Raw genomic sequence first — 24,515 nt, 5'->3', positions numbered from 1 at the left:
GGCACATTCCAACTTGGTTACATCACATGCAACAATCAATAATTCCAAGCGTATATAATCCATCCATTTTCTGAACCGTTTTATCCTCACAAAGGTTGTGGGGGGTTGCCGGACCCTATCCCAGCTGTCTTCGGGGTAGTGGGCGGGGGACACACTGAACCGGTTGCCAGCCAATCGCAGGGCACACATAAACAAACAACCATTCGCGCTGACACTCACACCTAGGGACAATTTAGAGTGTTCAACCAGCCTGCCATGCAGGTTTTTGGAATATGGGAGGAAACCGGACTACCCGGAGAAAACCCACGCAGGCACGAGGAGAACATTCAAACTTCACACAGGAAGGCCGCAGCCGGAATCAAACCCTAAACTTCTGCACCGTGAGGCTGACGTGCTAACCAGTCGATCACTGTGTCTGATACTTATTATAGATGAGTGAGTCATTGTCTGTGGCCACTATCCAAGGTAATCAAGTCACAGAGACCAGTGGTGTCTTTATGTTCTCGGTACTTTTTCACCTTCCAATTTATTTTACATCCACAATCTCTACAGCACAGTCGCACGTAATTCCGTTATAAAAGAAACATCACAATGGATAAATATTTTTAATTAGCAAGCAGATGCATCAATAAATCAACAGAATTGTTCACCTGGCCTAAAGCGACAACTGTCCTAAACAACTTTTATGTGTCCAGTATGCCTTCGTAACAGCCAGAGGAAATTGTTTTTGAGTGAAAGAACTGATTGTAGAATGTCGTGATTATCCTGTCACTTTAACTTTTTCTAGCTTCCCGTGAGTGGCAGCACGTTGCACGACCAGATCGCCATGTTAAGCCACCAGCGCTTCAACGCCTTGACCACGCGCATCCAACACAGTCTGCTGGGACGCAAGATTCTGGCCACCATCGTCATGAGGAGGGGCGAAGGCCTGGGAACTGTTGTCAGCCTGGGAACGGGTGCGTGCGGTCTTTTCCAGAAAACTCTTATCGATCCGTAATTTGCGACATTGACCCTCTTCTTTTATTTGATTCATTTTTTTTCAATTCCAGGCAACCGTTGTGTGAAAGGGGAGGAGCTGAGCCTCAAAGGAGACACTGTGAATGACGGCCATGCTGAAATCATCTCCAGAAGGGGCTTTGTTAGGTACAAATTGATCTCTAGAGGAAAAACAAACCAAAAAAATTGTTCTGTTTCATTTTGGGAACACAAACCTGTCTCTCCTGTGTCGTTATTCACAAATCTGTCTTTCCGCTCTTAGATTTCTGTACAGTGAGTTGCTGAAGCACTTTGAGGGTGCAGACAACAGTATATTTGAGGTCGCGCAGGACAAGAAACTGCAGATCAAATCTGACATCACCTTTCACCTCTACATTAGGTGAGATGATGTTTTCCCTGTCCCTCATATTCCCCCTTCTGCCCCCCCTTACCGCCACATGTGCAACGATATGTCATTTCAAACTAGTCTTTTCTTTCTCAATTTGAAGCACGGCACCATGCGGGGATGGCGCTCTGTTTGACAAGTCGTGCAGTGAAACGGGAGAAGAGGTGGGCTGTCACCAGCCTCTGTTTGAGAATGCCAAGCAGGGCAAGTTGCGCACCAAAGTGGAGAACGGTGAGAGCCTCGAAACACGCAATGATGATATCTGGCGCACAGCGTGGACCCATGTGACTTTGTCGGTTTGTGTGTGCTGTTACAAGGTGAGGGGACCATCCCGGTTGAGTCTAGCGCTATTGTGCCCACCTGGGATGGCATTCAGCATGGGGAGAGGCTGCGCACCATGAGCTGCAGTGATAAGATCCTGCGCTGGAACGTACTGGGCCTACAGGGGGCGCTGCTCACTCACTTTCTGAATCCCATCTACCTGAAGTCAATTACACTTGGTAAACCATTTTGTCGCATATGGCTCTCCTTCTTTCTTGCGTCTACACATCTCTCTGTGTCTAAATAATCCTAACTTTCCTCATCGATCTTCATTCACATTGTAACCATCTTTCCTCCTGTTCAGGCTATTTGTACAGCCACGGTCACCTGACTCGGGCTGTGTGCTGTCGGCTGGGCCGGGATGGCGACGGATTCAGCCAAAGTCTCCCGGCTCCCTTCCAGCTAAACCACCCTGAGGTGAGAGCCCTGTCATAAATCACCCCGCGTTCCTTTCGCTAATCAAAGCCCTCCCTCCAGCTGTTTTCTTTATCAATGAAACAAGCGTATTGATCTGCCGGCACCAAACGAGTGTCACTTTTACTCTGAGCCGACGACCGCTGCACTAATTACCCTGGATGCGAGTACTAGACTGCGTTAGCATTTCGATACTAACCAGGCGCAATGCAACACCCTGTTGCATCCCATCCCGTCTGCTTTGCTCCATAGGTGGGCCGAGTCAGCGTTTACGACTCCACACGTCACACAGGCAAAACCAAGGAGTCGAGCGTAAACTGGAGCCTTCCAGACCACACCAGTGTGGAGGTTCTGGATGGGACCAAAGGCAAACTCGATGGGTATGTCACCAAACCAGAATTTGTTCATTTTTTTGCGTTAGTGTGTGAAATTGAATGCATCTTTGTTTGGCTTTTATGTCCACGACTTTGGGATGCCGTTCAACGCCGATTTAAATTTGGAATAGCTGCAAAACTAGGAGTAAACGGTCAGCGATTTGTGAAAGCTAGTTATCGCACACTGCACGATGAGTCACTCGGGTTCGGGTCGGTTTGTTGCAGGTTTTACGGTTCCGCTGTAACAATAAACACAAACTTCAACTTGTGTTTTTCTTTTCAAGCATAGCTCAGCTAAGCTCCAAATTTGGTCCCGACAGGAACAAGCTGGGCGTGTCCCGTGTGTCCAAGTCCAACCTGTTCTGTCTGTTCCGCACACTGTGCCAGCGCTGCGACCGCAAGGACCTCCTCGCCATGCACTCATACGTTCAGGCCAAGCTGGCGGCCAACTCCTTCCAGCTGGCCAAGTACCGCTTTTTCCAAGCGCTTGGCGACCACGGCTACGGCGCGTGGATCGGCAAACCGCTGGAGGAGAAGAGCTTTGAGGCGGGGGAGGAGTCGCCCAGCGTGCCCGCCGCGTTCGGCGGCGCTCGGAACGGCGGAGCGATGGAATACAACCAAGCGGAGGCGTAGCTTGCGGTGCTCATGGTACTCGGCCGCCAGGCGGATCGAGAAGGGAGGGAGACAAGAAAAGGACAATCAAACCTTAGCCACCGGCCGCCCATGTGTCGTCTGATGCAAACGTGGCTGCGGGCTAACGACAAACTGATGGCAAAGTATGGGCAGAAGAGGAGCTAGATCAGAAGCCTGAAGGAGGAACGGCCTTGAAAATGGCAAACTAGAAAGACCAAGAATGGAGGAGCAAAATAAAGCTGCTATGTACGACAGGTTATGTTAGCGTTGACAAGGCGCCATTTTGTAGAGTCTCATGCAGTCCATGCTCGTGACTTCCTTTAGTCTTTAAAAGATCTCTCACGATGACCAACGGTGATGCTGAAAGATGACCAAGCAGCAGCGAGATTTACTTTGCTTTTTCTTTGAGTGGACTAAAGGCGCCTCTAGCGATTTTAAACCAGCTATGATAAAAACACATCCATCCTGGCGTGGTCGCCGTGGTTACCGCTAGCACATCAGAGTTTCGTGCACCTCTTTTATCAGTCCTATGCGTTTATATATACACACAAGAAAGAAGATGTCATGGCCTCCAGGCTGCACGCGCGTTCTTTTCGTCAGGATGTACTTCTGTGAGGTTCCCACCACCGCGTTTCTTTTACCTTGTCCGGCATCCATATATTTTATTTTTTTTTACCGGTACATTGAAAAGCACCTCGACCCTGACCATATTTGTTACCTAGCGACCTTTTTCTTCTTTTATTTTGGTGATGCAATATGTAAAAGATACCAATGCAAATATGCGATCCAAATACCCAAGTCCAGACACGAGTAGCCCAAATGTTGCGCGACTGTCGGAGGAATAAATGTCCTTACTGTAGAAAAACGAGTGTTCCTGACTACCGCGTTTAAGCACACGTACGCTTCAACTGGAAAGTAAGTTTGAGTTTTTATTGCTTTTCCTTCCCATGCGCCTACTTGACGCCTGCGGCAAAGCTCTTAAAAGTTCACCCTGCATTTCTTTTCTAGTAATTGAAAGCTTAAGATAGTAACCCTAAGCCCCTTTTTTTTTTAATGGCGTGGTGCATCCTTTCCAAGTGTTTCAATCCTCTGGTGTAGGTGCAAAATCTGTTTGAACAGGATGTTTTATTTTCCAATCAATGCATAAAAATAATAGTTGTCCCTCCGGACGCCTTGTTAGAAATACACTCATTGTGCGTATATGTGTATAATTTAAAATTATATGCAACTGTGCTTTTTTTTTTTTTTTTTTTTTACAAATGAAGATTGGAAATTTCAAAAAGAATAAATTAATCATATTCCAACAAAATGTGTTTGGAGGTTTCCTCTCAGCCATCATACAGAATTCATACATCATCTGCTGCTAAGCCCTGAGGCGCGGGGTGCTTTCATTACCTCGGGGCTCAATATTGGAGCCCGGCGCGCTATTGTATGTAACCTTCAGGGTTTGGCCGTGTCTGTGTCAAATCTATGTGCTTAGCCCACGATGCCGAAAGATGACTGAAAGGATGTGATGCTTCCATACAAATGGGGGGGGGGGGTGGCTTGGCATGGGAATGTAGAACTAGACCTTGTGGAATCAGGTCCGAGGTGACCTGATGTTATTGATGCTTTTTCAAAAAATCTTGTCTGAGGGTTTCTTGAGTGGGCCTCAGTGCAAAAGTCTTGCCAATCACTGCGGTATCTGCATGGCAAAGTTTGAACACCGAGGCTACTGAAAGAAATCGTACAATGTAAGCACGGGTATAGCTACAGATTTATAACTTGAAAATTCCGTACCCATACCGGAGTTGGCAACCCCGTAGGACGATGTCTTTGCGAAAGTGTATTTATTCCCAGATGTGTTAAAAGCACTCTTGGATAATCAATGATTCCCACGCTAACGCCACCGAACAGATCTGATTCTAGGGAAACGGCGTTGCTGTGTGAAAAGGCACACAGTGATAGCAATGCCCTCCCCCCTCCCCCTTTGATGAGTTGTGTGTAAAACGGCTGAATGCTGCGTCTTCCGATGTGACTCGGATCCCGCAATCTGTCGCTCGTGTAGAAAGAGACGCGTCAATAGGAAGCTGTACCTCGCCAATGCATGGTAGTCGCCGAGGAGAATGACGCAAGACATTTGCGTTCTACAGTCCTACGTTTTTGTCTGTCACTCGTGTAAAAAAGGGGCTATTTTCTGTCACTTTCGGTATAGTTGGTGAAACACTACATTTTAATTTCACGTCGTTTCGTTTCTACGTGACAAGTGGAAGGACCATTGTCATCTTGAACAGAGAAAGATTTGCCATTCGGCAAAACGGGGGGGGGGGGGGGCTGAGCATTTTGTAAGAACTGTTTTTTTTCTCCCAGATTTAAAAACAGTTGTTGTCGTCTTAATTGGTGTTCTTAAATTCACGTCAATGTTTCATCTACCGCATAGGTGTCAAACTCAGGTCCTGGGGGGCCGCTGTCCTGCATGTTTTCCAAGTCTCCCTGTTGCAACACACCTGATTCAAATGAACAGGTTCAGTGTCAAGCTTCCGCAGAGATTGCTGATGAGTTGATCATTTGAATCAGGTGTGTTGCAACAGGGAGACTTGGAAAACGATGCAGGACAGCGGCCCCCCAGGACCTGAGTTTGACACCGATGATCGATCGTAATCGCTTTGACCGCACCGCCCTCTCTTTTCAAGCAGTGAACCATTCCATCTTCTTAATTATGCATGTGCCGACTTGATTTAGTCACTCATAATCCAAACCCGTTGGCACAACAACAATGACGAGTTAACTCGGCGAAGAGAGACGGTGAGAGGAATTTTTTCTTCCCTTTTTGTTGTTGTTGTTTTTTTTTAATCAAACCTATAAAATGTTTCAACTTGTTCAGGGTGACACCGAATCTGCGCAACCGTCAACAGCCAGAGCCAAACAATCTTGCCAGCTGCGGGAGCGCTGCTGCCAGAAGTGACAGCCGATGAAGGTGTAATCGAGAGGAAGGGAAGAGCTACATGAGCGATGAGTGACGGCCCCTTTTCATCACGGACTTGTGAGTATTAAAGTGGTCCAAACTGTAAACTGTCGAAAGGTTGATTCGTTTCCTTACCATTTGCAGAATAGGAATGACTTGTTAGATAATAATAATCAAAGTACATTATCATTGAAGACCTCGTGTTGAGGTGGAAAAACTTTTGTTAGTGCAATAACCGGAGTCTTGAGCCACCAAATGACTGACTTTGCCCCTGATCTTGAATGACGTTAACTGTTAGAGCTTGTTCATAGCTGAGCAATCGTTGTTCCTGGCAGCAATTTTACCAGCTAATTAGTCATGTCACTCATAAATAATTTTATTAGAACATCCCTTCCTAAAGACACTTGGGGAAAACAAAGTCAACAACACGCAGGAGTTAACATTTGTATAATCTCTTATGTATTTATTAGCCCCAAACTAATTTGTCATCCGCTATGCATGCATCTGTTCAATAATGAGAGCTTATTTGAATCAATGCTACCCCCCGCCCCCACAGCCTTTTTCCAAGTCAAGTATTTTGAGAGTGGGACTAATGATGAAGAGTGAGGCAACAAGCACGTAGGAGGAAGGGGTAGAGGGGGGGGCAGGGGGGGTCTTGGAGTGAAATATTAGTCCAGAGCAGAGTGCTTAGAGGAGCCAATCGATGCTCTCGAAAGGAAATAAATGAGAAGAGGGAAAGGGGGAATATCTCAGAAACCGAGCGGGGCGTGCAAAGTCCTCATTGGAGTCAAGTGTGAAAAGACACAAGATCACAGCAACTTGTAAGTGCATATACGCTTAATAAAGACTAGGCGGCTGGGGTAAGAAAGCCTCACAGGGTTACAAATTGGACAAAAGGAGAGAACAAATAGTGGCTCAACTTTTTGTCCATAATTCCTGAATTTAATGGCCACTTCATGGACCTGTCATTCACTAAATGTGACCAGTGGGAATAAATAATTCAGTGCCCTGGATAACGAAAACCCGCAACAACGCCCCCATGCCACCCTCCTTGAAAACAAAGGTTAAATGGTTTACAAATGCCTATAGATGCTGCAAAATGGTCGCAAAGCACTGCATTTGTCTAAATGGAAGTCTTCAATTCACTTCATCATAGTTCCTTGGCACAAAGATGGCGCCCAAGCAGTTCCTATACTTTTATATTTTGGCCTGAGCACAAAAACGGGGAATAGGTGAGTTTTGAAGTGGAAAATTGAGGATAGGTTAAAAAAAAAATATTCATAAACACACGTGTATGTATGAGCATTTGGGTAAAACAAAGTATGAAACGGCTTTAGTTAACCACAACCCCGCTGAGGGGCAAAAAGTTTTGAAAATGTATTGACTATTTGTGAGCAAATGTTTTGATGAAACCAAAGCATTGATAGGGTATGCTTCATTATTTGTAATTCATGATAAAATGTCTTTTGCGATACCTTGTTTGTCTACAACAAGGGTGTCAAACTCATTTTGTCGCGGGCCACTTTGGAGTGTGACGTCTTGCCTCGTAGGGGGCTGCGACGACAATGAAAATGTTTAATCATCACATCATATGATTACTTCTACACAACAAATTGATGTATTACTAGCTTTGGAATCAGTAAACATTTTATTTGTTGCTTGTTCAATTATTGAGGTGTGTGTAACAAAATTATTGCAATATCTCAATGTTACTTATTACGCATGAAAATTTGACATTTCGGTACAGATGTTAGCAATTCTGATGGAAGTTGACACACATGAATTGTTTCCACATAAAATGACACGGCGGGCCTGATCCGGCCCATAGACCTTGAATTTCACTCCAGCAGTCTGCAACCATGCATTTTTCTCCAAATTAGGCTTCATTCTCCGCTGTGAGTCACTATCACCAAACGTATGCCAAAACTGCAGTTTATTTCTTTATCTTTATCGTGATATGGACCCTGGTAATCCTACTTGCTAAATGTAAAACTGTGGTCACGTGACAGGAGCTGTGGCGTGACATGTGAGTCAGACAAACCAATGGCGTCACTTGGCTGACGGTTTGGGCCCAGCTGACTCACCGGGGGGAAGCGTGTGCAGTCATCTCTCAACGCCAACCCTGCATAAATTTCGACCATCTCGCTGACTTTTTAAGGGGAGCGCAGCTATCCCGTGCGCCACTTGTAAATATTGGCTTAGGGACTGCTGTGTGCGCTCGTCGCAGCCACAGTTAGACCGCTGGCCTCTTCAATCACATGTGACACCGCGACAGCATTCCACCAGGGTTTCAATGTATTAAACGAGGCCCGATGTGGACACGGCATCTTATGAGGGTCTTATCACTGCAGAGGGGGGTGATGGAGGTGTAGACACCGACGCTTGCTCAAAAAAGAAGAAAGAAAAGAAAAAGGACATCTGAATCATCTCTTAAGGGAGCTTAGAAGAAATCCGACCGGAATGTTAAAGTGACGGGAAGTGCGTATGTGTGTGTCTGCGCACTTGAACGCACCTTCCGTGTCTGTCTGCTGACGCTGCAGAATGATAGTCAGCCATGAAAAAGAAAAAAAACCCCCTCATAATTCTGGATTTTGACGTACAGTACTTTTCTTGGGGACAGCGGTGAGATTTTAATATCAAATAATGATAAGAAATGCATCATAATAAATTGATATACTCAATAGTTTAGATGCAATATCCAATACCTGGATATCATATTGTGTATGCTCATTTTCAGTGATGTTTGGAGGTCGGGTGGGTAATGTGTATGCAAGCACCATAATCCGCTATTCATTTCCTTGGGTATTGTGTTGACGGTTTCATAAAACAGGGACGGAAAGAAATGCTGGGTGTCTTCATCGCAAGTACAGATTTATGAAAAGCAATATAATACAGCCCTTGACTATGTCGGATGGGTTGTATATGCATAGCGATCCATCTGGCAGTAGTTGTACATTACAGGTCAGCCAATCCAGTCCTCATAATGCAACGGATGGCGTTTAATAAGCACGACGGCAAGTCTAGGGCCGCAGGTTGAGTCGTTTGACGTGACCCCGCTGATATTTTTGTGCATAGTTGTGGTCAACCGGATGAGGAATAATTTTGTGCTTTCATTCATTCATCTTCTGAGCCGCTTGATCCTCACTAGGGTCGCGGGGGGTGCTGGAGCCTATCCCAGCTGTCTTCGGGCCGTAGGCGGGGGACACCCTGAATCGGTTGCCAGCCAATCGCAGGGCACACAGAAACAAACAACCATTCGCACTCACACTCACACCTAGGGACAATTTAGAGTGTTCAATCAGCCTGCCACGCATGTTTTTGGAATGTGGGAGGAAACCGGAGCACCCGGAGAAAACCCACGCAGGCCCGGGGAGGACATGCAAACTCCACACAGGGAGGCCGGAGCTGGAATCGAACCCGGTACCTCTGCACTGTGAAGCCGACGTGCTAACCACTGTACTACCGGGCCACCCATAATTTTGTGCTTCATTTTCTTATTCTGCAAGATTTAAAAAAAAAAAAATCCACTTCATGCTTCTTGAGGTGATGATATTTTAAACACACGAGTGATTCTCTTTGTTTTATGTTTAGTTTGACAATAAACTTCAATTGGGATTGGCAATAAACGGCTTTAAATGAAAGGCAATCTATCAGGCAAAGGTTAATTCGTGTGAACACCAGAGTCACCATGGCAATAAGCTGGGGGAAGAAAAAAAGTGAATATTGGTTTTGCATTAACACCACTCAGCAGTAAGATAACCTCTGTAGTCGAAGATGTAACACTGAAGCTGAGTTAAAATGGCCTGTCAGATGGATTGGATCCTGATTGGTGTCTCTTTGAAATTGAAACCACGCCCACTTCTGTTAGTGCTTAGTCTGTCAGGTTTTTTTTTCTTTTCAGCAAAACAGGCAGCGGTCAGTAACGGATTGACAGACTTTCCATCAGTACTGATGGCATGCCCACGACTGCGTGCATTGCGTAGGTTTCTTTAATGTATTCAGGAACCAAACCATGCAGTGATTTATTGAACAGCAGCAGAAGTTTAAAACCTATTCGACAGCTGACTGATTAAAAATCCGATTTTGAACGTCTAAAGGGCACAACTCGTACCTTTAATCAAGAACCTCATAGCATATTTACACATCCTCAAAATATCATCATCAGCGTGCATCATAGTCCCCCCCTCCAATAAAGCCTAACAAAGCTTGCAATTACATCCTTTCCTCCCCCTCATTTTCCATCTTTTGCACCCTATTGTCCATACAAAAGCTTTTCTTATTTCTTTGACCTTTATGAGCTATTCTCCATTACTGCCCTATTATGAATCCACACATGCAGTGTAGAAACAAGCCTCTAACTAATTCCTCCCACCTGAAACAGCACATGAAATGATGCGAGCGTGACATTAAAACCAGCAACGAAAAAAAAAAAAAGTGACTCACCGTGGAAGAAGTTCTGCATGTCTGTTTATTGTGTACATGACTAATACTTGTAATTATACGCTTCGATCCGCGTTATTGACGCCCGTCAGGCTGACCTGTGATCAGTATGTTCTTCAATCCACTCCCCCTCAAATTTGAGAGCTGAGCTCATCCGATTACAACGAACATTAGCGCGCCCGTCATATTCGTACCATTAAATCCAGGTATCACGGTCTCATTAGCCAGGATTATGCTGAACATACATCCATCCACTTTCAACACCGCTTCTCCTGAACAGGATTGCTGCAGCCCGTCCCATCTGATTTGGGGCAGAAGGCGGACTACACCCTGAACTGGTCGCTAGTCAGTCGCAGGGTATATATCCGACCTATTTTTTTTGCCCTTTATGGTGGCAAGGAACTTTGCGGATAGCGAGGAATCCTGCAAATTTATTCTCACTCCCATCTGAATTTTACCGTCAAACTAAACATAAGGAGAACTATATGTTGTGTATTTAAAGCAGCCAACTAACTAGGCCTTTAAGTCTCCTGGGAAACATCATAGATGGGCACTCAAATAGCCTCAGTGTTCCAGTGTTTAATATTTTAAGCAATGGATATTTGGATGTATATGTTTGAGCAACACAAGTAAACAGGTTACTGGTATAACGATATGCAGAGGCATATATTCTTTATCCTTTGTGTGGAGACTGACTAATCACTGTGGCGAACTTGAGGTGTTGACAGCGTCCATGTTCAGCCATATATCTGTATTATACTGCTCTTCAGTATATAGAGAGAATGAATGACAGAAAAATATTGGACAGTGTACCGGTGATCCATCTGTGTTTACAGTAAACAAATAATTTTTTTTTCTGAATGAACAAATTTGTCATTCCACAGTTATATATCAAAACAAAACAACAACAACAAACAGTTCAATAAATAATCCCCAAAGATTTACATTATAAAATAAACCTGCAGGCGTTGCTTTGCGTAGGCGTAAAAAGCAGGATCAAAGAGGAATGACATTCAGGAATCAAGAAAAAACGCGGGTGAGTTTAAACACAGTATTTTCTGTTTGTATTCTTGTTAGTGAAATTTAGTGTCAACTCTTACTGTGCCACCATTATAATAGTCATCAGTGGAATGAAAAAAAAATCTGTGAAACCACAATGGAGGCGTTGTCTACTTTTTAAAAGTATATATTTTTTTACGTTCTGATATAATGCATTTGATGACTATGTGATTTACTTTATAAATGAACTAAAATGCAATCTCATGCCAAATGTATTTTAATGACATGGCTAAAAATGCAGACTTTGCAAATCGCTAGCGATCCATATTCAAATAGGCCATGATGGTCGACTTCATTCCAATGAAACGATATGACGCTGATATAATATTTCCATCCTGTGTAATTGCATGTCCCACACGGTGGATACAGATCGTGGCCACCTGTTTCTGCCTCCATCCAATGGGAGCGAGCGGGGGTGGGGTGAGTTGAAGGGAGGGCAGGGAAGTTGCAGGAGAGGGTGAGAGACGCTCATCCGCGTCCGCGCCGTGCGGCGATTGAGTGGAAGCGCACGTATTCAATCACTTGGCTCGCGCCGACGTGCGCGCATACATTTTGAGGTGGTTTCTCTTGGTTGCGAGAGAGAGAGACAGAGAGAGAGAGAGACGCGCAAGCCACAGGTTGACTGACACATCTCGCCACGGCTCGTCGTCCGTGAGCGACCGCCGTGTCCGACGGCGGCGACGTCGTCGTCGAAGTGGATCCCCGCGGACGGCTCGCCCAGGATGGGGAAGCACGCCGAGTGAAGCGCGTCGAACGAGGACGAGGAGGGCGGAGGAGAGAGGAGGAAAGGCGAGGGGGCGTTGGAGTGTCGGGACGCCGTGCGCAAAGCTCGAGAGGCGGCTTGGTGGACTTGTGGAGGAAGCCTCATGCACGGAGGCGACCGCTGGGGAAGAGAGACGCAGAGACGAGACGCACGGAGAGAAAGCGAGAGGATGATGGCATGGCTGTGACAACATGAAAAAGAAAAAAAGTGGGGTGATCTGTATTCATCCGACCAAGTGATTCAACACATCTGCTCTGGGGGAGTGGAAGAAAAGAGGTACCGGTAGGTAGAAAATGTGGCTGGGGGGTCTGCTTATGTCACACCAAGAAAGTAGGTTATTGTTTGGATCTCACCTAAGCTTCTTCCAGGAGTCATCTATCTCTCAGCTACTGAAACAACTTGACATGTTGTAGTAAATATTGCTCGTGCATAAGTCATGTTCTGCTTCTCACCCGGATTGTGTATAATTTCCTCGATCCAGTCACCTCAGGTGGCCTCCACCTGATGCTTCAGAGGCGTCACGGTAATTGTTTGTGTTTGTCTCCTCCAGACAAGAGGTACACGGCTCAGAGCTGTGACCATGGAGCCTGGCCCCTCTCTGAGTCTGGCTCTCCTCGGAGGCAGCGAGGAAGAAGACCAGCGTTTCCTCCTCCCCCTTGCGGGCATCTCGCACTCCGCGGCCCCCGGCGCCCAGGGTCCGGGATCCAACCACTCCAATCACACGACGCCATCTAGCCTTGCCCGCCTCAATGGCAGCAACCCGTCGCCATCCCCCGCCGCCACGCCGTCGTCCCTGCCCAAGCTGTCGACGGTGGCCCCGCCGACCATCCCGAATGCCTTGCACCCCACCAACACCCCGCTCTCTTCCTGCTTGGGTTCACAGCACAGCCTAAGCGGGGACAACTCTCCGATTTACAACACCCTTTTTTACACCTCCCACTCGCCCTCTATGGATCGCGACCGGGACCGGGAGCGCGGGTGCAAGCACAGGCAGGCCAGTCCCCTGGTCCACCGCAGGGACAGCAACCCGTTCACCGAAATCGCCATGAGCTCCTGCAAGTACACCGGCGGCGTCATGAAGCCCCTGAGCCGCCTCAGCGCTTCCCGAAGGAACCTCATCGAATCGGACAGCAGCAGCGAAACCAAAGAGGCCGGGGTTTCCGCTGTTGCCGGGGCGAGCGCCACCGGGGGTCACGACCGGCAGCGGGAAGCCCCGCCTACCTCCTCGGTCACCCAGTCCTCCACGAGTCAAGCGCCCATCCATAGCCCCCCAGAGATTGTCATCTCATCGAAAGAAGACTCGCCGTACCCCGGGGCAGGATATGACATCAGCGACACCACCTCCAACCAGATGTCCATCTACCACCAGAACAACGCCCTGGTGGAGAGTCGCCGGGCGCAACCGGGGAGGGGCGCAAGTCAGGGTGGCTCCGGGACAGTGGGATCCGGGGTCAGGACCGGCACCAAGGCCCCCAAACGAAAGAATCAAAACATTGGCTACAAACTCGGCCATCGCAGGGCGCTTTTCGAAAAGAGGAAGCGACTGAGTGACTACGCTCTCATCTTTGGCATGTTCGGAATCGTCGTTATGGTGATCGAGACGGAGCTGTCCTGGGGTGTCTACACCAAGGTGAGACCATGTTTACTCGTCCTGTTTTGATGTTGTCCTGAACATGCGGGACAAATTCTTTGCGATGCAACAGGTCCAAAGAAGTCGTGTGTTTCTAACTGCTGTCACATTCGACTTTCGACGTTTTCCTACCGTCTCAATTTCGCTGGAGAACACCAAAGAAAATGTACTGTTTGTGTCTCGTATCTTAAAACATACCTGCACATGCTTACATGTTGGAAGTTTCTTTCACAGCACCTGATACAGAAATTGAGGATGATCACGAAAACTGCAGGTCCAAAATTGACTGAAATATGACCACAAAATTTCACTTGGCACTGATCGGTTCTTTTTGGGAAAAGTGCACCAATAGAAATATGACGAGGGTCCTGTAGAGCTGCATTATGGAAAAGTATCGTCTTTTGTTTCTGTAATTATTTTTTTTGTTCATTTGTTTTTTTGTCTTTTTTCGTTTGTGACTTGGCTCGATAACTAAAACCTCTGGATGGGACTTGTCTATTTCACACTTGTGAAATAAAACACTGTGCTGTTGCTTTACGGGAATTGCAAGCTCTCATCTTGGCTGAGTTTGCATCTTCTACCTCTGCTTGCGTAGGTTTTTCCATCGGGACTCCGGCTTCCTCCCACATAAAAAAAAAGACCATGCATGTTTATGTTCATTGAAGTCTCTAAATGATCTGTAGGTGTGAATGGTTGTTTGTATCATGTACTGGCTGTCCGATAGGATACTTTGGAGTTGCATTTTATCAAATGGAGTTTCTCGTCGTGGCTGTCATGACATTCGTCAGTCTGTCTTGGAAACTCGAATATCAGGGTTTGACGTTTTGTTTTGTTTTTTTAACGATCTTTATTTTAGCAAAGAATCAATGAAATACTGTCCAGTCATTTTGTATTGCGGAAAGTCTAGATTTCAGTTCTATCGATTAGGATAGTTACACTCATGTAATGGCTGTCTAGGTGATATCTGTGTGGATTATCTGCTTTTGAGAGTGCACAATGACTCTCAAAAGCAGTTTTGGCTGCAGTTGACACTAGTTTTGTGTCTACTCTGAAACATTGAATGGCTGCATCATGGGGAATGTATGTCATGATTTCACATGGCTTCTTCAGGTTTGAAACCAACCGAATGTTTATGATCCCAGAAACAGAGACACTGAATGAAACTCTGTAACAAAAACATTGACAAAAACAATAGTGCACCGAAAAAGTATGAGCAGAAATCTCTCGTCAATAAGAACCAGAAAAAAAAACAATACGGTAACAAAAAACTGCTAGCAAAAAGCAAGAAATGTGTTAAATCGAGAAAACCAACAAACTGTGAAGAATCTGACAGGTGAAACAAAAACAGTCAAATTTCAAAACGGAGACTGTACTGCAGGTTTATTGTACTGTACTAACCCCCCCCCCCCCAAAAAAACGGGCTACTAAGGTAACAATAATGACTATGACAAGAGCAAGAGCAGCAACAAGGTCAAAATAATCCGACAAACTGCAGGCAGTTCGTCGGTCCTTAAATACATGGCTGATCATAATTGGCAGCAGGTGTGCACACTGATGGAAAGTCCCTCGTCTGCCACCTGCTGGAGACGCAGAAGAACAGGATCATCCGAGAAACCGGATTTTGGTAAATTTGGGATGCGGTTTATTTCGCAAAGATTTCAGGGGAATACTGTCGAGTTACATTATTACAATATAGGCTATAGTCATGGCTGTCTGGATAAGCTAAAGAGGGTTTACCAGGGCTTACTTGACCTAAAGACTACTAACCGGGGGTTTGGCATTTTGAAATAATAGTATGATGTAGATGTGAATAGTTGCATTTTAGGACATGCAATCCCTGGACTAAAGACTTGGAACGGTGGGTTTAGCATTATTAAATAACGGTGGACGTTAAATACGTTAATGTTGCATTATAGGAAGCGTGGTGTAGCGGCCACTTGATGTCGTGTGAACCGAGGTTACTTGGCCTAAAGGCTTCCAAATGAAGATTCGACATTTTTAAATAACAGCAAGGAATGTAGAAACTGAAGACGTGTCGTCTCTGGTTTCCTGGCGAGTCGACATCAGTGGGGGGTCACTTGGGTTAAAGACAAAGACTGTGTCTGGTCTGGCATTTTGAAATGGCAAGAAGCAATTAAATAGCGTAGTGTTGTTGAGACGGGCAGGTGGAACAGTCGGATGAATGGAGGAAATGCGGAGAGGGTCAGATGGGTATGGAGGGGCAAGGTTGGGAATGGCCTTGAAGGCGTAAAGGAGCACCTTCAATTGAATTGTGAGTTTGGCCAGGTCCCAAGTGAAGTTGTTTTGAGATGGGGGGGGGGGGGGGGGTCATGGAAAGTGAGAGTTTTGTTGTGATGAAACCTGCAGCGGAATTCTGGAGCAGTTGACGTTTATGGAGGGACTTGTGAGTGAAACCGAGGAGGTTGTAAAGACGAGAGTTGACAAGGCTGTGGACATGATGAGAGGTGCTAGGAGGGGCTTGTCCCCCGAGTCGGCTTGGCTTTTTTTTTTTCTTTTGAAGTTTCATGGGTGTAGAACTGCTTTATCGACTGCCTTTGCCCTTGTGGGAAACAACAAACTGATGCTATGGTCTGGTGGAAAATGAAAATATTGTAGAGTTGCATCATGGGAAATGTGGTCCTCAGTTTGTGTGCCACTTTAAATTACAGGAGCATATGTTTCTAGCCGATAATTACCCATTTGAATCTGTTATTTTACAGACTCCTTACTTGAGCTCCTCTCGGGGTATGACGAGAAGATGGAGTGAATTGTGATGACGTTTCAGCGGTCAGATGCCGGAGGTGTGTGCCCAGTGATGTAATATCATGATAAAGAGGCCAAGTGGTGGCCAATGTAGATTATTAGCAGGAAGCCAGCATCTCATTTGTCTGCCTAAATGCTGAGTGTAATAAGATGAATCGGCCCCCCTCCAGCTGCTATTGTCTGTTTATCTTGGCTCTTCCCTGCCAGCGCCCTTGTCCCGGCCTTTGTTTTAGCGTGACATAGCACAAAAGGTCAGCGGGGGCTCAGCTAATAAAGTGGAAGCATCCCGATGGGCTCGACAAACGCACGATGGATGATGTGGACACGTCGCCGTTTAAGATTTTGGCGAGTGGGCGTGTCTGGCATCATCCATCTGGTGGTTAGAAGACTCTCCATTATAATGATTGCAAGGAATAAAGTATCTGGCCACGCCACATTTCAAGCTTTTACTCTCCGTTCATTATATTGCGATCGTCTTTGACTCTTTTTTTTCATTAAGGGAAATTCACGGTCTGAATTGTTTCACGTCTCTTTTCGTTCTCTCTGTCGGCCACCGCGTGATCATTCTGTCTCTTTTCTATTCTGACTCTCTCTTTATTTGGCTTTCTTTCTTTGACCTCACCTCACTTTTTTTTTGGCCTGCAACTCCAGTTGGCGTTGAAGTGGGGGAGTGGGATTGGAGGGGAGAAATGAAAGGTTGTGTGTGTGTGTGTGAAAAAGGCCTGATTTAGGCTCTTAAGCTATAAGCAATGCCGCACATCGCAACAGCTCGGGCCAATCAATTCAAATTGATCCGCATTGGTGAATTTGTGTGTGGAGGGTACCATGTTTGTAGGTGTTATCTTCATCTTGATAAATCTATTCCCAATTGGGTGTTCATGCAGCAAGGCGTTGATCCATCCATTTTCCGAACCGCTTTATCCTCATTAGGGTCACATGGGTTGGTGGGTGGGTGGGTGGTTGGGGGTGGGGGGTGCTGGAGCCAATCCCATCTGTCTTCGGGCAGTAGGCAGGGAACAACCTGAACCAGTTGCCAGAAAATCGCAGGGCAACCATCCACGCTCACACTCACACCTACCAAGCATGTTTTTGGTATGTACGAGGAAATTGGAGTACCCGGAGAAAAGCCACACAGGCACAGGGAGAACATGCAAACTCCACACAGGAGGTTGCCGGAGTCGGAATCGGACTCGCAACCTCTGCACTGTGAGGTTGACGTGCGAACCACTTGATCACCGTAAAAATGAAGACACTCTGTACTGTTTTGATTTGCCCCCGCTGCCCCCTCCCGTGTAATGCATCGTAAAGGTATATGATTGGGACTCTGCTTCGGCAGATTTTCAAAATCAAGTGCATGATATTATTTTTAAAAAATATACAGTATATATGACAATCACTGTTTTGTTTTGTTTTTTGCTAGGGGAGTCCCCAGGGGGGGTCCTCTTCACGGTTACAGCAACAGCGGTATGAATTACAGGTAGAACAGTTGACAGTTTTATCAGAGTATGTACGGTAGTATATGTTTAACTTATGTAGTCATGTTTTCATGTGTAGAAAGAGAGAGAAAAAAAAAGACCTAATATCATTTTATTACATCGGCTGGACGATTAATTCGCCTTACCCTAATTGTCATACATTATACCAATGTGTGGATTTATTAAGTAACCGTTCCGTTGAGGTTTTCCTTGTTGTTTTTTTTTACTCTGGCTCATGGGACTGAAGTTTGCCCACCCCGCCACTGATCAAGTTTGACTTGTGCAGGCACTTGAACTGGCTAAACGAATGGGGAAAAAAAAAGTTTGCACGCTGTTGTAACCGATGGCTTGCAAATGGGCAAACCGGATGGGAGGTGCGCAGCTTCGAGCTGCAACTTTTCAGCCGTCTTTGAGACGGCGTTGGTCTTCGGTGATGATTGAACTATTGATTATTGATAATCTCCCACCGGTATGCGCCATCCATCCCGGCGCACTGCCTCAAATGGCACACCGCAAATGGATGCTGCCTTTCAGGTGCTGTGTTTTATGTTGTTTATTGACAACTCATGAGGAACTTGGAATCGGAATGAACGGATTCGTCAGTGTTTACGGTCAATTCCGTTGCCGGCATAATTTATTTGAGCACAATGTATTTCATTTGACCACTGTGTTTTTTTGTTTGTTTTTTTAATGTTTGCATTCATTGCGTGATTGTTGTTGAGCAGGTCCAGCTGCTCCGTGTAGCCTCCCGAAATAGATATGAAGAATAAGAATGGAACTAAAGAGGGTGTGTTGCTTGTGTACGCATGCTTGTTCCTGGAAGAGGGCAAATATTGGACACACACTGACCGGTCTGGACACACGCTTGAATGAGATCTAATATCAATATGTGGTTTTATGGAGATAATAATGCTCATTTAGGACTGACACTGTCCAAAAGGGTGTTTGCTGTTGTGTCTGATGGTGTTACAATAGTTTTGGAATTTCGTTAAACTTTTTTTTTTAATTTAGTTTTCAGAACGTGCTTGTTGAACTTGTTGGTTCCTTTATCTCAGACTTTTTTACTTGACATCTTTGCCGGCAATCTTTTGCCTTATTCAACAGATTTTTCAATGCTTGTTCGTTTGTTTAATGCTTTGTTTTAATTTGTATTAGTTTTAATATTAGTTTTAGTTTTTTTTTTGTGTGCAAGATTTAAAAAGAAAACACCAGGCTTACCGTAATATTGTGTAGGAAAAACTCAACAGCATATTATTTTAACCCTTTCACGCACAAATAATGAGAACCTGTAACCTGATCACCTGATAAACTGTCCACTGTAGTGACCGCTGTCCATGAAAGGGTTAAAAACTATTTTTTAAAAAACCCATCATCCATAAACCCGGTGTTACTGTGGACTATTTTTCCATATAAATGGTATATGTGAACAAAAAAGGAGAGCGATTGTTACCTAGCGTCATTTGATGGGCTGAGTTAATTGACAAAAGTAGGGGAGCCATAACAATGCTCATCGCCAAGGAGCGACATCATCTGTTGGTGGTTGGTGCTTCTTTAGACGTCGCTTCTCGGCGACACACGGTAAAAAGACCACAGCTCCCAGACGACTGCTCGACTTTCCTTCTTCCCGCTTCCTGCTATGCTATGCACGTTTCGTATCGCCTTGTCATCAAACGAAATCGAAGCTTATCAGAAAGTTTGCATTGCACATGATTGGATTGGGTTCTAATCATCGCATAATTTGCCTGGCCTGCAAACAGTTTGCAGTATTGAACCATGCAATATTTCACGGAAAGGGGAAAATGGGGCCCTCCGGCACAAATGTGGCTTTTCATGCAAAAGGAGGCTTTGGAGACTTGATTTGTTTGCACGTCTGCAGTTTTTTGCAACTCGCTTTATTACCGCTAGCCAAAACTGCACAACTGATTTCCATTCATCTTTTGTGGAGGGCACGGGCCAAGGAAGAGTCCATTTCCTTTTTATGAAGTTGCAGCAATGGGATTTGTTCATTATTGCACAATGGCCAATTTATTTTTGTCATTTCCCTTCAGTTACCATGAATAATGCATGAATCTTATTTAGCTTATTTAAATTTGACATATGTAGAATACGGCGGTGCCTCTAAGGTCGAACATCATATTTTCTCCTATGATGGGACCACGGAAACTAATTGAAACAGAAATATTTTTGCTTTACGGTTAGATCTTTGACAGTGAACACGTCGTTGAAACCGAGATGTGAAACTGTTTTCATGCAAAGATGTAACGGAGAGGAATTACACGTGTATTTAAAACAACCACGTCACATCGCCTTAAAGTCTGTTAGCTTAATGCAAACATATAATGGAGTAGCCTGTTAATAACGCTTCAAGCAATGGGTAGTGGAACACAAATGGTGTAGCAACACATATTGTCAAACAAAATACTGATGCTCGCAGGCATATATTCCAGGGCTCAACAGATGATGGGTTTTTGGAGCCCTATTACGGTGTTTGGCAGAATTCTGATAACTGATTAATGGGCTGACTAAGAAAAAAAATGGAATAAATTAAATACCTTTTTGGGGGGGTCCCATAACAATTACAACAATATAGATATGAATTACAAACCGGATATTTGCCTACTTTGTTTCACTTGAAAAAAATTGGGGGAAAAAAGTGGCTTTTTGTCCATTTTAAAATATATTCTCAATTCTTTGCGAAAACCAACTAATTCTTCGTTTGTGCCTGCATGACTTTATTATATTGTGCCTGGTGGCCAAATTATGCACACTAAAAGGAGCTGCAATGAATTAATCGTGATGCACGTTTTTTTATTCGCTTCATTCTATTGGATTATGTAATATATACCAACTACACTGCTTTTTTTATATTTAGAAAAAAACCCACTCCTTTCAGAATACGTGTAAAATCACAATTTTTAAAAATCAATTAAAACTCAAAATGAAATGAGCTTTCGTGAGGCGTATTTTCCCTTGAAATTTAGGTCAAATGATCATCTTGATGTTAGTCCAAATTAGACAGATGTCGAAACTCGATTGGGTTCCATCCTACAGAGTTGTTTTCACCTGAAATTTTCCTGGGCTCACTTTTCACTGACAGCAAGCCTGGCATCTTCACATCGAGCCAAGCAGCAATCAGAGACATCTTTTAAGCGATTCTACTCTGGGATTTTCCAGCGACATATTAAAGTGAGAGCTTGGCAGATTGACATCCGTTTCCATCTGAGAATAACTCAAGCTACACGTCCACTCGGGACCGCAGCGTGAGGCCTCTCGGATCAATACATCATTGGAAGAAGTCCCCGCATTGCTCCTCGGTGGCCCCCGGGCCCAGCGCGACATGTCTCTGGGCCGCTGATGAAAACACTACAAGCTATTCTGGGCGAATGCACAGCTGTTGTCAACATCACCTGTCAATAGACACATACTGTACAGATGGCTGCTGCTGTGCCTGTTGCCTGTGCGCGCGTGTGTGTGTGTGGCGTAGCGCTGAGGAATGTAATCCATGAATAGATGTAATAAAATATACGGAGGGAAAGGAATCAAACTCTTGAATCAAGGTTTATGTGGCTAGAGGCTATTAACGGCAATTAGTGGACGACTAGACTTTGACATTTCGCGCTACGCAATGTGGTGTGTTTAGCAGAGGCGGGCATCGCCAGTCTATTGGGAAGCTGTCGTCAGTATTTCAGGCCGGCCAATTCTGTTCGAGTCGTCGGCGACAGGCAAACGGCTTCTAGAACAGACTTACCGGAATGACGTCACACGCAAGGTGCCGCGCACCTGACAGGCAATCAAAAACAGAAAAAAATATTTAAATGTGTACCTTTCAGTCCCACGGACTTCAATCATAGGTGTCCCACTTTTTTGGGGAAATTCGGTTCCAGCTCCGGCCTCCCTGTGTGGAGTTTGCCTGTTCTCCCCCGGGCCTGCGTGGGTTTTCTCCGGGTACTCTGGTTTCCTCCCACATTCCGAAAACACGCATGGGAGGCTGATTGAACACTCTAAATTGTCCCTAGGTGTGAGTGTGGGTGCGAATGGTTGTTCGTCTGTGTGTGCCCTGCGATTGGCTGGCAACCGATTCAGGGTGTCCCCCGCCTACTGCCCGGAGACAGCTGGGATAGGCTCCAGCACCCCCCCCCCACCCCCCCGCGACCCTTGTGAGGATAAGCGGTTCAGAAAATGAATGGATGGATGGATGGATGGATGGACTTTATTTGGCTGTGTACCTGCGTGTTCGGCGCCTGTGTGGAACATGGAAATGATGCCGTCAATGCCTAAAACACTGATGGAAACGGACTGTAGTCAAGATAATGTTCCATTTCTGTGGAGATGGCGTTTCATCGTGATTCGTATACTATTAGATATTGACGTGGTCGCCCCACAAAGTTGTGCGACTCCATGTACCATCCTTTTGGGGAACTACGTGACCGTCCTACGAAAGGTGATCTTTCATTGTGTGGATTCATTCGTCGTCTCCTCCACACTGAAAGAGGGTGCTTATATTCCTCCTCCCCTGCGAGATCCGAAATACGTCTCCATCTCCTCAAGGCGGGGGTGGAGGGTGGTGGTGTCCTTTCTACCCCAGCAGGTTCCCTTCATTGCTTGCCTTGGCCACACCCCTGCATCTATGACATTTCTGGCAGACATTTTCCGGAGTGACCTTTTTCCTTCTTGTGGTAGCTCGCCGGTCGCTCCAACAACAACAACAATAAATGAGGCAGAGCATTAAACTAGCCTGTCGTTGACGTACATACAGTATTCTCTGGGGAAGTCATCAACCGCTCCAGTACTTGTGTCCCCTCTGCGCATTGTCACGGTCCTCCTCCCCCTCCACGACGCCACCTTCAGGCTTCTGAGGGCCACTGCATCCCTCAGGTCCTGTTGCTAACTGCTACAAATTTCTCCCCTTGTAGTAAGGCATCTCTCTCTCTCTCTCTGTCTCTCTCTGTGCGTATATACAGTAGATGTATACAGAGTATACTGGAAATACAGTATATACTGTGTGTGTTTAGAGAGAGATTTTTTTTTCATGTCTGGAATGGATTATTTGGATTTACGTTATATACAGGGTGTCCATAAAGTCTCTTTACCATTTCAAAAATGTATTAAAAATGCAATTGATTGTATTCAGAGTTTATGAAAGTTTTTTTTAAAAAATCTCTTTTAATACACTTCTACATGGGCACGGTTAGTTGCACGATGCACATCAAGATGCTACTCGATTTCTTGCCTTGTTCGCTGTAGCATAGCCTCATCAATTGTGGCAATGGCATCGGTCATCCTTTGCTTTAGGTCAGTAATGTCCCTTATCTTTGTTCGATACATGATTACTTTAACATAGCCCCATGGAAAGAAGTCCAAGGGAGTGATGTCTGGTGAACGTGGCGGCCAAGGAATTGGCCCATCCCTCCTAATCCACCGGTCTGCAAATGTTTGATTGAGGAACCCACGAACATGCAGCCCCCAATGTGGTGGTTCACCATCTTGCTGAAAAATGATGGTTGGTTGAAGGTCATTCAGTTGTGGTGCCATATATTCAGTTCAAAGGTCAAGGTGAACATTTGCAGAAATGGATGTCTCGTTGAAGAAAAATGGACCAATTATTCGATTGCACATGATCCCACACCACAAATGCAATGTGATTAAAAAAAACTAAAACACTGAATACAATAGAACAAATGTGAATAAAATATTTAATATTTTATTTATAAAAATTGCATTTTTAATACATATCTGAAATGGTAAAGAGACTTTATGGACACCCTGTACTATTGGAATTATTGATTGGTGCTTGTGATGTAACTAAGTTGGAGTGTGGTGAAGAGTCCTGTTCGGCTTTGGTGTCAGTCTTCTCGCTGTGTGTGTGTGTGTGTGTGTGTGTGTGTGTGTGATTACATCTGGCGAAGGTGACAATAGCCTCTCTGCCCCCCGCCTGTTTCCCAGGAGACTGATTGCAAGAAAGTGCCACTTTGACAGAAGGAGCGCCTCAAGGCTAACTCATTCCGACGCAGTCGCAAGTACCCAGATTCATTTTTATCAGCAGCAGCACATGGAATCAAACACAAATCGCTTTTTGTCTCTATCAATGCCCCCCCCCACCCTTTCCCAAAAAGAGTGAAACTTTTTGAAGGCCGTCTTAATGGCTTTGATAATGAAACGTCATTGAAAGCTCGACTTCCTGTTCGACGAAATGGAAGTACTAATCGAACGTGTTGCTTTCTGAAGTAATCGGATGACAGTTGCAAAATCACACTTTGTTACTTCATAGCAATGAATGGTGACAGTCAGCTTACGGTACTCCCTCTTCCCATTAATTAT

At 45.3% G+C, this 24,515-nt stretch overlaps 2 protein-coding genes across 8 annotated transcripts in view; both read left to right on the top strand.

Annotated features, from left to right (window-relative positions):
• Positions 1-24,515, top strand: part of adar (adenosine deaminase RNA specific) — a 45,303-nt gene that overhangs the window by 7,914 nt on the left and 12,874 nt on the right. For 2 of the 4 annotated variants that reach the window (XM_052066159.1, XM_052066160.1), the window contains exons 9-16: positions 788-956; positions 1,050-1,143; positions 1,259-1,375; positions 1,485-1,612; positions 1,699-1,881; positions 2,007-2,119; positions 2,369-2,496; positions 2,775-4,432. In XM_052066159.1, the coding sequence (XP_051922119.1) occupies positions 788-956; positions 1,050-1,143; positions 1,259-1,375; positions 1,485-1,612; positions 1,699-1,881; positions 2,007-2,119; positions 2,369-2,496; positions 2,775-3,123 (1,281 nt within the window). In that variant the 3' untranslated portion in view covers positions 3,124-4,432. Of the gene's footprint in view, positions 1-787; positions 957-1,049; positions 1,144-1,258; positions 1,376-1,484; positions 1,613-1,698; positions 1,882-2,006; positions 2,120-2,368; positions 2,497-2,774; positions 4,433-24,515 lie in introns of those variants that run through there. The other 2 variants (XR_007962496.1, XM_052066161.1) reach the window with 2 other exon arrangements.
• The window catches only part of kcnn3 (potassium intermediate/small conductance calcium-activated channel, subfamily N, member 3), an 85,278-nt gene continuing 66,545 nt past the window's right edge, over positions 5,783-24,515 (top strand). The window contains exons 1-2 of one of the 4 annotated variants that reach the window (XM_052066180.1): positions 5,783-6,145; positions 12,880-13,959. In XM_052066180.1, the coding sequence (XP_051922140.1) occupies positions 12,910-13,959 (1,050 nt within the window). In that variant the 5' untranslated portion in view covers positions 5,783-6,145; positions 12,880-12,909. Of the gene's footprint in view, positions 6,146-11,934; positions 12,616-12,879; positions 13,960-24,515 lie in introns of those variants that run through there. The other 3 variants (XM_052066179.1, XM_052066178.1, XM_052066177.1) reach the window with 3 other exon arrangements.

Source organism: Hippocampus zosterae, chromosome 5 (assembly GCF_025434085.1).
Source record: "Hippocampus zosterae strain Florida chromosome 5, ASM2543408v3, whole genome shotgun sequence".
NCBI lineage: Eukaryota > Metazoa > Chordata > Actinopteri > Syngnathiformes > Syngnathidae > Hippocampus > Hippocampus zosterae.
Note: the sequence above shows the minus strand (reverse complement) of the source record. Positions and strands in the feature narration are given on the sequence as shown.